This window comes from Podarcis muralis, chromosome 5, assembly GCF_964188315.1.
Source record: "Podarcis muralis chromosome 5, rPodMur119.hap1.1, whole genome shotgun sequence".
Lineage (NCBI taxonomy): Eukaryota > Metazoa > Chordata > Lepidosauria > Squamata > Lacertidae > Podarcis > Podarcis muralis.
Genome location: NC_135659.1, coordinates 62,946,929 through 62,962,772, shown reverse-complemented (window position 1 = coordinate 62,962,772; position 15,844 = coordinate 62,946,929). Strand labels below are relative to the sequence as shown.

Genomic DNA, 15,844 nt, shown 5'->3' with positions numbered 1-15,844 from the left:
TCTGCCTTTCACCCTACCAGTCCCAATGAGCATCAGCCACCACTGGCACTAATAGGCTTAAGCCATTCTATATATGTTTTGTGGAGTTGTAGCATCCTACATTTATGAAGAATCAGATGGAATTCTCTGGAAGTTACTTACCAATGCCTGTGGCTACGGAGATATAAAAACCTAAAGTGCAAAATAAAACATAAGGAATGAGCTGATCAAGAAACATTGAGTGAAAGCTTTCTAAGCACATAGTTTTATAATTAAGAAACTGATTTATCTATCAAATAAAACTTAAAGTAAATATGTTGGGGGATGTAACAATGGCATTAGTAATTGTCAAGCAATGCATGGTTTTTTTTTATTACTGAGGAAATATATTCACCTTAGGAAACTTAAATAAATGTCCATATGCCAGTCAATTGATCAATGGTCTCTTAATATGCCATTTCACTATTATTATGTCACTAATGATCAAGCGTGATCAGACTTCGGCAAGTTTAACAAGTCTACCAAATCAGTAAGAAATACTATAGGAAATATACTATCCTTCTGCCCCCCCCCCTGGCAGCTTGGTATCATTTTGCCTCTAGCCTTTTTAGCTGTGGACTGTGCAGTAGCTCAGTAAAGGAGAACAGACGGGATTCAGGCCTACCGGCCCTCCCATTCTCTCCAGACATGAAGTATATTCTTGATGTATGTGCCACTTGTGGTGCACAGAGGAAATCAAGACAGGGCTTTATTGTGGAATAAAGCCATTAGCTTTTGCTGATATTTTCTAAATTCACTTGCTGGATGGCAATACAAATCTTTCCATCAATACAAACTTCAACGAAATGCAAATTCGTCATCTACATAAACCCATCCTTTCTGTTGCTCACCTTGGTTACAAACTGGCACAGGAGGATCCCATGTGAAATCAGGCTGACACTGAACACGAGAACTGCCTTTCAAGACGTAACCATCCTCGCATTCCAGGGTCACATTAGCTCCAATCTGAATCACAATTTCTGAGTTCTCCTTCTTGCCACCAGAAATCTGTGGGAGGATGCAGCCTACTGCTGAAAATCAAAGATAATGAAAATTGCATATCAGGAAAGAGGTAAGGATGGGAATTATCTAAAATTTACAAATACTTTTTGATAATTTACTTTTGCTCCTGTGACTGATAAACTTAATACAGTGGTACCTCAGTTTAAGAACAGTCTGGTTTAAGAACGATTTGGTTTACGAACTGCAAAACCGGAGGTAGTGTCCCAGTTTGCGAACTTTACCTCGGTCTAAGAACAGAATCTGAACGGTGGAAGGGCACCGGCGACAGGAGGCCTCAGTGGGAAAGTACGCTTCAGTTTAAGAATGGTTTCTGTTTAAGAATCGACTTCCGGAACAGATTAAGTTCGTAAACCGAGGTACCACTGTAGTATATTGTGAGTTTAGAAAAACTGTAGAAACCCCTTTTTTCTCTTCCTCTACAGTGCATGGCTTGGCTCACTTGTCCAAGCATATTGGAGTACAAAACACTGATCGTGCGTCTTACAGTATTGGGGCCTGCAAATTTCAAACCCTCCTTATTTTGGAAGTAGGAACTTAATCTGGAAATAATTTGGGATTTGGAGAAGTAGCTACCTGGAACGCTCATCAGGCTTGTTCTTGTAATTAGAGTTGCAATAGCAGCTTTTCTGAGAGAACCTCAGAAAAGAAAGACAGTTTGATAAACTGGATAAATACTGCTGGCCAGCAGTGGCAGCTAGGGTCCTTTATGGCTGTGGAGGAATTATACACACACTTACCTTCACAGTGTGGGACAGGAAGACTCCACACACCAGATGCTGTGCAATTCAGTGTTGCCTCCCCTATTAGTACATAACCAGGTTGACAGCTGAAATTTACAGATTTTCCATTGGTATATTGTATTGATTCTGGTGCACTGTAATTTCCATGCTGGACATTTGGAGGCGAGGGGCACTGTATCACTGAAAAGAGAAATAGAAAGTCGTGTTCCTCTGCACTAGTCAGTGAGTGAGGGAGAAAATATCTCCAACACTATTATACATAACCTTCTGGACAGAATCCAGAAAGGATTTACATTTAATCAAGAATTCCAAAAGTTAAGTTGTGGGTGAACATATCAGACGACACAGCGATTCTTCAAACAGCTCTTGTTTATTCACAGGCCAGAACAGAACTGAACTGAAGGGTTCAGCCAGCCTGCTTATATAGAGCTCCACTACAACACAACCATTACAGCTTTCTGTAACTATCCAATCACTGAACGTCACTTTCAATCCCTTATTTGCATATGTGGACCTGAGTGAAAACTATCTACAGTATCCACCTGCTGGCCCAGGGTGATAACTTCAGTACATAACACCAAATTCTTGCCATGGTTCTCATTTTGGAAAATGAATGGAACATTTCAGAGCATGTTATTTGCCCAAACTCATGCCTGCTGCCTTAAAAATGTGATGCCCATGGTGGTCTTGGGGGGAGCACTAAAACAGGGTTCCATATGATGACAGTCTGTGGCCAAGCACAGGTGGAAGGCATCACACATTACTTGTTAATCTGCCTTTTGTACAGGGATCCAAGAGACCAATTACTGAAACTCTTGCTGGAATTCCTGGAAGTAGGTTTACTATGGCAAAAATGGTTCACTTTCTTTTGTGTGATGCTAACAGATTTGTGACAGATAAAGTGATACCTTATGCTCTGGGTTCAAGAAAGATTTAGAGAGCGAGAGCTAGACAATATTGCAATAAGTTGCACTGGGGATTCAGAGGTCTAACAGAAGTTAAGCTAGGCATGAACTCTTACTACCTTCCTTGAAATCCTTGATGCCCTGCATTATGTAATTGTTGTATGCTGTATGTTATGGTTTGCTGTTTGGCAAATTGCAGTGAAATTCTTATGGCCTTTGGTTAATACAATAAACTCTTTGGTTGGTAATATACATAATAAAATAACTTTCAGAATATAGTATCTAAGTAAGAAGTCCAGTCTTTAAATTGTGCAGTAGTTCTGTTTGAGCCCTTTAAAAGTTTTCCTTTTCTTGTGTATTCAATAGCTGTACTAGTAATTATTTTTATACTTTTAATAAATAATTAAGTGGAGCAGCCTAACATAATAGGCCTGAAAAATCAGAAGGATAGCTGTTGCTTTAATTAAATTAAATTATGCTTAAATTAAACATGCTTTAATTTAGTACCAGCACCCACTGCAGTACACTCAATAATATGTTCCGAGTGTTGACTTAGGAATTTAGGGTTTCAGTCACAGGCACCCCTGCCATTGCATAAATTGTCCCAGGACCCATAAACATTTTCAGAAGGGCATTAAATCATTTGCTAATCTGGCTGAACTCTTGTGGAGGCATTGTCCAACACACTGGTCTTGACAGGACTTCCACTGATAAAGCAAGCACTTGCTTTCACCACTTGCCAATCTGGCTTTCTCTTTCCTAACGGACAGCTCACACCCACAGTTATCCTATGCAAAACAAAACTCTGTGTGATACAGTTCCAAAATATGTCCTTCCAGTTTCAGGAAGCATTAATGTAAGAATGTGTCAGAATCCAAAATTTTCCAATGAAGAGGGGAACAATAATGCGTAAAGATTGAAACAAAATTTAGATGCCTACACTCTTTGAACCATTCTGAAAGATCCTGATATCCAGAAACCTACTTTTGCAGTGAGGAGCAGGGGCAGACCATTTGCCAGATGGGGTGCAATAAATTGTTGCCTCTCCACGTAGAGAGTAGCCAGGCTCACATGTGTAATTCACAGACATTCCACTGGTAAACACTGACAATTCCTGGTGGCTGTGATCCCCATTTTGGATTTTTGTGGGTTGCTGGCACTGAATCTCGGACAGAGGAATAGAAGTGGAATCTAGCAGAAAATAAATAAGAAAGATTCTTCAACTCAAGGAATCATAATAGTTTCCTATATGCAGATAGTATCTCAAATGACCTAATCCAGTACACTTTTTTTCTCATTTCCATTACAAATAGATGTGGGGGCAAGTAATTGTGACAATATTGGGAGGAGGGGTTTGAGCATGGATAGAGAGAAACTGCGGCACCCTCTCCCCACAAATGTTTGCTTAATATCTTTAATGTATAGCTTTCGCCACATGCTGAAAATGCACTTCTTTACCTTTTGACAGTTAAAAATATTTTATTTTGTGGGTCCCATAACACCTTTTTTACTGAATTAGAGCTGTTCTGCTCCATATCAAATGGTTTTACATGTTTTATCATTTTAAGTGCTTTATTTCTTTTTATTATTTTATTATATTTTAATAGTAGCAGTGTTATTCATCTGGAAAAGCTAAATATATTGCCACCTACGTTGTCTGCTTTTACAGTGAGGAACAGACTGATCCCATGTTCCAGAAGACAGACAGTGTATTGTCGCAGCTCCAGTAAGAAAGTAGTCAGGGTCACAACGATACGTCACAGAGGAGCCATAAGGAAAATCTTCCAGACTTTCAGAGTCACGTTCCCCATTGGCAATCACTTGAGGTGCAGGGCACCCTGTGGAGAAATGTTTCAATGCAGAACTATCATCAGAGCTTTTACTTAGATCTGTAAGACCTAAGCCAGGACAACTGCGCTTTAGGCAGACGTGCATTAACTACAAGGGCTACAAAATTGTACAGAGTCATGTGCACATCTATGGACCAGGGACAGTGGTTGTACAACTGAATGAAAATAACCTTTGCATTTTGGAAGTTTAGTCCAGTTCACAGAGCTGGAGCCTTCTAAAATACAGGTAACCAGATACTCTCCTTCGAGGGAATAACCGGCATCACAAATGTATATTACAGAACTCCCATAGGTGAGGTCTTCTCCTATATTCTTTCCATGCGCAATGCTTGGTGGCGGTGGACAACGCATTACTGCAAAAAGAAAAGAAAACCAGAAGTCGATATAATGATGCTAACTGAGAATTCCCAAGTATCACTTGCTCTGTGTTTTTAGCCAACAGGGATAGGCAGGGAAATACCGACCTTCACACTGGGGTAAAGGTTGACTCCAAGCTCCAGAGGCTGTACACTGACTGGAAGCCTTGCCACGTAACAGGTAGCCACGGTCACAGGTGTAATTGACGTATCTTCCTGTAGCAAAATGAGCTTCTCCGTGGCCATTGTGATCACCATTTGGAATAGGCAGAGGAGGGGGACACTGCAATTCTAAAGCAAAACTATATGAGCATCAAGCTTATCTCAAAGCAAGTAGAAACCCTCCCAATTCCTGATCCGAGGATTACAACACCTTCACTATAGTAGATACTAGTTTTTGTAGCTAGCACAAGCTACCTATTTTCCCATTAATCATGGTTTGAGATCACAGGAGTACCAGCCCTCTTCTACTACTATTATGGACTATTGTTCCAACCCATGTCTGCCATGTAAATCCAGGTTCAGAACGAGTATTTCTGGTCCAGAGGTTCTTTATAAGGGCACCATTGTGTGCTACTCTCTGGTAGCATGTTATGTCCCAGCTGAAAAAAAGCCACTAACGCCTATGAGCAAGACACACACCTTCACAATGCGGGGCAGGAGCACTCCATGTGCCAGAGGTTGTGCAATAAATAGTTCCCTCTCCAGTAAGTGAGTAGCCAGGCTCACAGGTGTATTTCACAAACATTCCATTGGTGAACACTGATGATCCCTCATTGCTGTGAATCCCATTTTGGATACTTGGGGGTGGCCGGCATTGAATTTCTGAAAGGAAAAGAGTGTACTTACAATGTCAAGACCATTCAAAGTTATTCTCCCATCCTCTTTGTGTACTTCATGTTTTCTACATGTATACAGTTTGGATCTCTTCTCCATCGGCTTGTACAGAATACTGTGCCACCCTATGTCTCGTGTATTGCAATCCAGAAACCTACTTTTGCAGTGAGGAGCAGGGGCAGACCATTTGCCAGATGGGGTGCAATAAATTGTTGCCTCTCCACGTAGAGAGTAGCCAGGCTCACATGTGTAATTCACAGACATTCCACTGGTAAACACTGACAATTCCTGGTGGCTGTGATCCCCATTTTGGATTTTTGTGGGTTGCTGGCACTGAATCTCGGACAGAGGAATAGAAGTGGAATCTAGCAGAAAATAAATAAGAAAGATTCTTCAACTCAAGGAATCATAATAGTTTCCTATATGCAGATAGTATCTCAAATGACCAAATTCAATACACTTGTTTTCTCATTTCCATTACAAATAGATGTGGGGGCAAGTAATTGTGACAATATTGGGAGGAGGGGTTTGAGCATGGCTAGAGAGAAACTGTGGCACCCTCTCCCCACAAATGTTTGCTTAGTATCTTTTATGTATAGCTTTCGCCACATGCTGAAAATCCACTTCTTTACCTTTTGACAGTTAAAAATATTTTATTTTGTGGGTCCCATAACACCTTTTTTACTGAATTAGAGCTGTTCTGCTCCGTATCAAATGGTTTTACTTGTTTTATCATTTAAAGTGCTTTATCTCTTTTTATAATCATTTTATTATATTTTAATAGTAGCAGTGTTATTCATCTGGAAAAGCTAAATATATTGCCACCTACGTTGTCTGCTTTTACAGTGAGGAACAGACTGATCCCATGTTCCAGAAGACAGACAGTGTATTGTCGCAGCTCCAGTAAGAAAGTAGTCAGGGTCACAACGATACGTCACAGAGGAGCCATAAGGAAAATCTTCCAGACTTTCAGAGTCACGTTCCCCATTGGCAATCGCTTGAGGTGCAGGGCACCCTGTGGAGAAATGTTTCAATGCAGAACTATCATCAGAGCATTTACTTATATCTGTAAGACCTAAGCCAGGACAACTGCGCTTTAGGCAGACGTGCATTAATTACAAGGGCTACAAAATTGTATAGAGTCATGTGCACTTCTATGGACCAGGGACAGTGGTTGTACAACTGAATGAAAATAACCTTTGCATTTTGGAAGTTTAGTCCAGTTCACAGAGTTGGAGCCTTCTAAAATACAGGTAACCAGGTACTCTCCTTCGAGGGAATAACCGGCATCACAAATGTATATTACAGAACTCCCATAGGTGAGGTCTTCTCCTATATTCTTTCCATGCGCAATGCTTGGTGGCGGTGGACAACGCATTACTGCAAAAAGAAAAGAAAACCAGAAGTCGATATAATGATGCTAACTGAGAATTCCCAAGTATCACTTGCTCTGTGTTTTTAGCCAACAGGGATAGGCAGGGAAATACCGACCTTCACACTGGGGTAAAGGTTGACTCCAAGCTCCAGAGGCTGTACACTGACTGGAAGCCTTGCCACGTAACAGGTAGCCACGGTCACAGGTGTAATTGACGTATCTTCCTGTAGCAAAATGAGCTTCTCCGTGGCCATTGTGATCACCATTTGGAATAGGCAGAGGAGGGGGACACTGCAATTCTAAAGCAAAACTATATGAGCATCAAGCTTATCTCAAAGCAAGTAGAAACCCTCCCAATTCCTGATCCGAGGATTACAACACCTTCACTATAGTAGATACTAGTTTTTGTAGCTAGCACAAGCTACCTATTTTCCCATTAATCATGGTTTGAGATCACAGGAGTACCAGCCCTCTTCTACTACTATTATGGACTATTGTTCCAACCCATGTCTGCCATGTAAATCCAGGTTCAGAACGAGTATTTCTGGTCCAGAGGTTCTTTATAAGGGCACCATTGTGTGCTACTCTCTGGTAGCATGTTATGTCCCAGCTGAAAAAAAGCCACTAACGCCTATGAGCAAGACACACACCTTCACAATGCGGGGCAGGAGCACTCCATGTGCCAGAGGTTGTGCAATAAATAGTTCCCTCTCCAGTAAGTGAGTAGCCAGGCTCACAGGTGTATTTCACAAACATTCCATTGGTGAACACTGATGATCCCTCATTGCTGTGAATCCCATTTTGGATACTTGGGGGTGGCCGGCATTGAATTTCTGAAAGGAAAAGAGTGTACTTACAATGTCAAGACCATTCAAAGTTATTCTCCCATCCTCTTTGTGTACTTCATGTTTTCTACATGTATACAGTTTGGATCTCTTCTCCATCGGCTTGTACAGAATACTGTGCCACCCTATGTCTCGTGTATTGCAATCCAGAAACCTACTTTTGCAGTGAGGAGCAGGGGCAGACCATTTGCCAGATGGGGTGCAATAAATTGTTGCCTCTCCACGTAGAGAGTAGCCAGGCTCACATGTGTAATTCACAGACATTCCACTGGTAAACACTGACAATTCCTGGTGGCTGTGATCCCCATTTTGGATTTTTGTGGGTTGCTGGCACTGAATCTCGGACAGAGGAATAGAAGTGGAATCTAGCAGAAAATAAATAAGAAAGATTCTTCAACTCAAGGAATCATAATAGTTTCCTATATGCAGATAGTATCTCAAATGACCAAATTCAATACACTTGTTTTCTCATTTCCATTACAAATAGATGTGGGGGCAAGTAATTGTGACAATATTGGGAGGAGGGGTTTGAGCATGGCTAGAGAGAAACTGTGGCACCCTCTCCCCACAAATGTTTGCTTAGTATCTTTTATGTATAGCTTTCGCCACATGCTGAAAATCCACTTCTTTACCTTTTGACAGTTAAAAATATTTTATTTTGTGGGTCCCATAACACCTTTTTTACTGAATTAGAGCTGTTCTGCTCCGTATCAAATGGTTTTACTTGTTTTATCATTTAAAGTGCTTTATCTCTTTTTATAATCATTTTATTATATTTTAATAGTAGCAGTGTTATTCATCTGGAAAAGCTAAATATATTGCCACCTACGTTGTCTGCTTTTACAGTGAGGAACAGATTGATCCCATGTTCCAGAAGACAGACAGTGTATTGTCGCAGCTCCAGTAAGAAAGTAGTCAGGGTCACAACGATACGTCACAGAGGAGCCATAAGGAAAATCTTCCAGACTTTCAGAGTCACGTTCCCCATTGGCAATCGCTTGAGGTGCAGGGCACCCTGTGGAGAAATGTTTCAATGCAGAACTATCATCAGAGCTTTTACTTATATCTGTAAGACCTAAGCCAGGACAACTGTGCTTTAGGCAGACGTGCATTAATTACAAGGGCTACAAAATTGTATAGAGTCATGTGCACTTCTATGGACCAGGGACAGTGGTTGTACAACTGAATGAAAATAACCTTTGCATTTTGGAAGTTTAGTCCAGTTCACAGAGTTGGAGCCTTCTAAAATACAGGTAACCAGGTACTCTCCTTCGAGGGAATAACCGGCATCACAAATGTATATTACAGAACTCCCATAGGTGAGGTCTTCTCCTATATTCTTTCCATGCGCAATGCTTGGTGGCGGTGGACAACGCATTACTGCAAAAAGAAAAGAAAACCAGAAGTCGATATAATGATGCTAACTGAGAATTCCCAAGTATCACTTGCTCTGTGTTTTTAGCCAACAGGGATAGGCAGGGAAATACCGACCTTCACACTGGGGTAAAGGTTGACTCCAAGCTCCAGAGGCTGTACACTGACTGGAAGCCTTGCCACGTAACAGGTAGCCACGGTCACAGGTGTAATTGACGTATCTTCCTGTAGCAAAATGAGCTTCTCCGTGGCCATTGTGATCACCATTTGGAATAGGCAGAGGAGGGGGACACTGCAATTCTAAAGCAAAACTATATGAGCATCAAGCTTATCTCAAAGCAAGTAGAAACCCTCCCAATTCCTGATCCGAGGATTACAACACCTTCACTATAGTAGATACTAGTTTTTGTAGCTAGCACAAGCTACCTATTTTCCCATTAATCATGGTTTGAGATCACAGGAGTACCAGCCCTCTTCTACTACTATTATGGGCTATTGTTCCAACCCATGTCTGCCATGTAGATCCAGGTTCAGAACGAGTATTTCTGGTCCAGAGGTTCTTTATAAGGACACTTTCCTAACAGACAGCTCACACTCTCCATAATCCTATGCAAAACAAAACTCTGTGTGATAAAGTTCCAAAATATGTGCTTCCAGTTTGAGGCAGCATTACTAAAAGAATGTGTCTGTATCAATGGTTTTCAATGTAGAAAGGAGGAATCATGAGTGAACACCAGTTCTAAATTTTGTAGCCTTCACTCCTAGAGCCATCCCAATAAAACTTATGACCAAGAATCTTACTTTTGCACTGAGGAGCAGAGGAAGACCATGTACCAGATGCTGTACAGTGAACATTTGCCCTTCCAGTAAGAAAGTAGCCAGGCTCACATGTGTAATTCACAGACATTCCACTGGTAAACACTGATAATTCATGGTGGCTGTGATTCCCATTTTCAATCTTTGCAGGTGGCTGGCACCGAGTTTCTGACAATAGAGCAAAAGCGGTAGATAGAAAAAAGTAAAAATAAATAAATAAAACATTTACCGCAAGGAATCACAATTGCTTCCTATGTGCAGATAGGAATGAGCTAAGCTGGTACGCTAGATTCTTCCAAGTCACATGATACAGAAGCTCTTCCTATCAGCCATTAAAGGTCCACAGAGATCCAGGTTCAGAGAAAGTATTCCTGGTTCAGAGGTGCTGACATTGTTTTAAAAGGGCACCATTGTGTGAACTCGTGTGAACTATTGCCTTTAAGGCAGCATGTACTGTGCCCTGTGAAAAAGGCCACCAGTGCCAGTGAACAGAAATATGGGGATTAAAACACAGAAAGTTGTGGGTCAGGTAAAACCTGGGCAAAGACAAGACATCTGAAGCAACTAGTGGTTGTTCCCAGATCTAGGAACCCCTCATCCACAGTCTCTGTCCAACCAGGGTTGAGTGCAGCACCCTTCCTTTACTAGTGATATTGCCTATCATTATTGTTGGATTTCTATTTCAAAATTCAGTTCAATAAATTAAAAACAGAACTTGCTGAGTTTTCCCCTTTTGTGTTTAGGGGAAGGGCCTTAGCTGAACTGTAGAACATTTGTTTCATGAAGAAGATCCCTGGCTTCTTCAGGTAAGGCTGGAAATCCCCCCCCCCCCTGGAAACACAATTGTGTGACTCCATATAAGGCAGCTTCCCATATTCCTAATTTGGGAGGGAAGTAAGTGGGATTTTCTTTTGTGGGAGTGTGTCAAGTTAGATAAGTTTGTTAGATAAGTTTGTATGTTTTGTGGCTCATATCTGGAAAATCCCAAGGAGGACTTCAACAGATTTAACTAACTTTCTTGCTTATCACAGAAAAATGAAATCCAGTCAAAGCTGTGCTTAGTACCTACCCCTTACACAGATGGGTGTGGGAGAATCCCATGTGCTGTCAAACTGGCACTGAATTGTATGGTTGCCTTTCAGGATATAGCCAGGGTCACATTCAAATGTAATTGTCTCTGTGGGCTTAACTTGCCCTTTAGATCTTGTTATTCTTCCATTCTGAATTTTTGGACTTACACAGCCAGTGACTGCAAAGGAAAATATAAAGTAGCTAGTAGACTACACAGTGTATGTCAGCTGCAGTAAGGAGTATATTGTAGAACCGTTTTCTTAATACATTTAATGTAAAGCTCAAAATTTATATTATTATATAAGGCTCTTTATGGATCAATAGCAAGATAGTGCAACATACAGTTTGCAGTTAGAAAGTCTCAGCTTGGACTGCCGAGGAATAGCAAGGAAATGGGACCCAAAAAAGAAAAGAATGGTCACTCCATTGGTCAGGCCTTGATCCATTAACAGAGCTGTATATATGTGGCTCACACATAATATTTGAGGTGCCCTTCCCTTAAGGACTTAACTGGAACTATAATTTTCAATGCAGAAATAAGGTACTTGTATGAACATTCACTTGCATTTTAAATCTGTTTTGACTGGTTAGCCTATACAAAGCCCAAATGAAAATCCAGTGTAGCAGAATACTTGCATTCACAGCGTGGGACAGGGAGACTCCACACACCGGATGCTGTGCAATATATAGTTGCCCTTCCTATTAGCACATAACCAGGGTCACAGCTGTATTTTACAATTTTTCCACTGGTATATTGTTCTGATCCCAGAGCCCTGTACTTTCCATGCTGGACTTTGGGAGGTGAGGGGCAATGTATCTCTGGAAAACAACAACAACAAGGGAAGAATATCTTGTTCCTCAGCAAGACAGACAGGCGATACATCCAACAATAACATACATAAGAAGTCGGCTTCCTACTTTAGATCATAGTATAGTGTGATTAAATTTGGTTTAAAATGCCTTCACTTCAGTTTTCAAACATTACTGTATTAAACAACTTTAGCTGTGTGCTTGTTATTTCCCTTTGTGTTTTTGATCTTTGTTGTGCATACAACAGTAGTTGTTGCATGCATCCATAGCTGTCCACTTAAACTTCAGCCATCCCTATGGAAATCAGAAGTGCAGAATTTGAAATGTTTTAGGTACTGCCCTTCTGACAGCCACAGGGATGGTAAGAGAGCAGCAAGAATAGTGGGTTTGCAAAAGGACAACAGCAATGCATACTCACAAAAGCACCCACCCCAACAAACAGTGACTTAATGGACCAACACCAACAAAGCAACAGTAAAACATGTCAGTGGGGGGTTGAAATAAGTACAGTTTTGATATGAAATATGAAGGATATTTTCTGATGGGAAAAAGCATGCAACACACCATAAGAGGGTTAATGACGTGGCTACACTCAACAAGAATACACAGAGCTCACAAAACCCTAACCCATTATTTGTAAATCACCAACATTATTAGCTACAGTGGACAGAAAACAAGGCTGCCCCCCCCCATTTCTGCATACATATTTCTAAATTATTCTCAGTCCTGTTGGAACAACTGGAACTGCTGCTGAACATCAAGGCAACTTCCAACTTCTCTGTACAGAGGAAGTCTATGCTTAGGGGTTCACATTCCATACTTACAAACAATGCTGCTTACCTTTATATACTAAAATACCATGGACCTGCACCTCAGCATAAATGCAAATTCTGATCTCTCTGGTAAAGCAAAGTCCTTCCCTTCACCACCCAGATCTTGAGTAGCTTACACAGTGGAAAGAGAGGCTTCTACGAGGTAGACTTCATTTCCCCAGCATGCTAGGAGAACTTTGAGCAGTCTGAGACTTCTCAAGAGATGTAGGAGCAAGGAAAATACGTCTAAATCTGTCCCATTTCATTGAATTTTGTATTCAATTAGCCGATTGATGAAGCTGCTCCCCCAAGAGACAAATGTTTATTATAGAAAGCAAAACACTGCTTGTAGACATATAAAGTCATAAATTAGATATACTTTCTTATTTCCTTCCACCGCAAACTATTTTTTTAAACATATAGTGCATCATATATGAAATATCTTTCCTACCAATGTTTTCAGACTTGTCGTATGATTTGCATATGCTGCTTGAAATAAAAAGGCTGACTCACCTTTGCAGTTGGGCGCTGAGGAGTTCCAAGACCCAGATGCTGTACAAAAAATTCTGGCATCTCCTATAATGCTGTATCCAGGATCGCAAGTGTATTCTACAAACCCCCCATTAGTAAAACCTTTTGCTTCCTGACTGCTGTATTTCCCGTGAGCGACCACTTGAGGTGGGGGGCACTGCCCTGTTGAAAGAGAGGGTAAAGTATATCAAGGAGTTAAAAAATGAAAACTGTCACAACATCTGGGATTGTGTCTCAGATTACATCTTCCAAATGCAGACTATCTTATACTAGTGGCTGGAGGTGATGCTGCTCTGTATATCACAGACGACATAAAGTTGAACACACTGCCAGATTTAGGGCGGCGCAGATGGTTCTGTTTTTGTACTAATGTGAAGTTTCAGTGAGCCTGACATACTAGAAATCCCAAAAGGGGTGGACTTCTCTGAATTGGTGTGGGTGGTGAGCTGCAGGCCACAAGAGTAATTTAGTCCTGGAGATAATACAAGCTAGAATTTCCTGAAAGGGCAAACTCTGATCCAATCCCTGTGAGTGGCGATACTGTCTATGTAAGCAAGCAATTGCCAAGCAAGTCCAACACAATTAAAGTCTACTGTACTTCAGATGAGGAACTCAACCAAAGAAATGAGGGGATTAAGAAAAGGAAATTCAATGGAAAAGTTGCAATATTTCCAGAATTACTACAGTAATAGAAACTCACTAGAATCTAAACAGCAGATCAGGAAAAGTACCACCAAGGAAAGAGGATGCCAGCATGGTTAAACAGCAGAGTCAAGGAAACTATTAGAGGCAAGAAGGCTTCCTTCAGAAAGTAGAAATCTTGTTCAAATGAAAACAAAAAGGAGCACCAATTTTAGCAGATGTGCAGGTCACAGTAAGGAACAAAGACCAGTGTTAACACCAGTACAGATGATAAAAAGCAATTATATCTTCTGTTGCTGAGATTGTACAAAATGTCATCGTAAATACTTTCACAACGTGGCAGAGGACTGCTCCACTCTCCAGAAGCTGTGCAGGAAATAGATGCCTTTCCAACAAGTGAGTAACCAGGATCACAGGAATAAGTTACAGACTTCTGAGAAGTAAACACTTCCCCAGGAAAACCATTGTGATTTCCATTGGGTATATCCAGAGGCAAGGGGCACTGTGATACTAAAAGAAAAATGAAATAGGAGAGAACATTCACAATAGCATATTAATGGCACATTTAACTGAAAATGTATTTAAAAATTTTAAAATATTTTTATGTATTTATTAATTAAATTTCTATACCACCCTTCATCTGAGGATCACAGGGCAGTTTACAATATAGAAACTCAAAAATACATAACAAAGGGGGGGGGGACCACGAACAGTTTTAAAGAACATAGATTGTTGAATTAGCCAAAGGCCTAGGAGAACAGCAATGTATTTGCCAGGCACCTAAAGATCTGTAACAAAGGTGCCATGTGAGCCTCCCTGGGGAGGGCATTCCACCTGTCATCCAAGGAACACAAGGCATCTTACGGACAAACAGATTTGTATCCAATGCTAGTCCTATTCTGAGTAGACCCTTTGAAATTAATGGACACTACTTGTGTGTATTACAGTACTATCCATTTACTTGGATTCGGACTACCACTGGACACAACCTACAATCAATTGCCTTAACCATGGTTAGTGAAAATAAGCCAGCTTCAGTCTATGGAGCTGCCCTGTTTGAATTTACCATAGTTCAGGTTAACCACAGTTTAGAATTTGGATTGGATGCTAAACTGCAGTTACTCTAAAACTGACACCTCTAATTTCATTTGCATAGTTTGTGCTAGAGATTTAGGGGTGCATAAACCTGAGGGGAGACTAGTCCCAGTTAAACCATGAGTTTGTGTTAAGTCCAATTATAGTCAGTGACTGGCCCAAGGACAGTGAAGTTGACAGGATTGAAGATTTGAACCCATGTCTTTTGTGCACGTCCCGCTGTCTATGCCATACGCCTGAGATCTGGCAATCGGTCTGCAAGTACATTATAGCAATATTACTGCTTGTGTGAACATTTACTGCAGATATTCCTGCTTCCTTCTATAACTAAAGAATTACAAATGCTCCCTGAATATTGAAGTTACGAGCATGTATGTATCCGGCGTGGGACGTGGGTGGCGCTGTGGGTAAAAGCCTCAGCGCCTAGGGCTTGCCGATCGAAAGGTCGGCGGTTCGAATCCCCGCGGCGGGGTGCGCTCCCGTTGCTCGGTCCCAGCGCCTGCCAACCTAGCAGTTCGAAAGCACTCCTGGGTGCAAGTAGATAAATAGGGACCGCTTTCTAGCGGGAAGGTAAACGGCGTTTCCGTGTGTGTCTCTGGCTCGCCAGAGCAGCTTTGTCACGCTGGCCACGTGACCCGGAAGTGTCTTCGGACAGCGCTGGCCCCCGGCCTCTTGAGTGAGATGGGCGCACAACCCTAGAGTCTGGCAAGACTGGCCCGTACGGGCAGGGGTACCTTTACCTTT

General features: G+C 41.4%; 1 protein-coding gene across 1 annotated transcript in view; it reads right to left on the bottom strand.

The window, feature by feature from the left end:
• The window catches only part of LOC114599337 (complement receptor type 1-like), a 100,966-nt gene that overhangs the window by 5,874 nt on the left and 79,248 nt on the right, over window positions 1-15,844 (bottom strand). The window contains exons 25-45 of the mRNA XM_077928130.1: window positions 14,333-14,558; window positions 13,346-13,525; window positions 11,209-11,388; window positions 10,125-10,307; window positions 9,441-9,623; window positions 9,147-9,329; window positions 8,779-8,964; window positions 8,108-8,314; window positions 7,755-7,937; window positions 7,221-7,403; window positions 6,927-7,109; window positions 6,559-6,744; window positions 5,888-6,094; window positions 5,535-5,717; window positions 5,001-5,183; window positions 4,707-4,889; window positions 4,339-4,524; window positions 3,671-3,877; window positions 1,779-1,961; window positions 870-1,049; window positions 142-171 (exon numbers count right to left, since the gene is read on the bottom strand). Of these exons, the coding sequence (XP_077784256.1) occupies window positions 142-171; window positions 870-1,049; window positions 1,779-1,961; window positions 3,671-3,877; window positions 4,339-4,524; window positions 4,707-4,889; window positions 5,001-5,183; window positions 5,535-5,717; window positions 5,888-6,094; window positions 6,559-6,744; window positions 6,927-7,109; window positions 7,221-7,403; window positions 7,755-7,937; window positions 8,108-8,314; window positions 8,779-8,964; window positions 9,147-9,329; window positions 9,441-9,623; window positions 10,125-10,307; window positions 11,209-11,388; window positions 13,346-13,525; window positions 14,333-14,558 (3,805 nt within the window). The remainder of the gene's footprint in view (window positions 1-141; window positions 172-869; window positions 1,050-1,778; window positions 1,962-3,670; window positions 3,878-4,338; window positions 4,525-4,706; window positions 4,890-5,000; window positions 5,184-5,534; window positions 5,718-5,887; window positions 6,095-6,558; window positions 6,745-6,926; window positions 7,110-7,220; window positions 7,404-7,754; window positions 7,938-8,107; window positions 8,315-8,778; window positions 8,965-9,146; window positions 9,330-9,440; window positions 9,624-10,124; window positions 10,308-11,208; window positions 11,389-13,345; window positions 13,526-14,332; window positions 14,559-15,844) is intronic.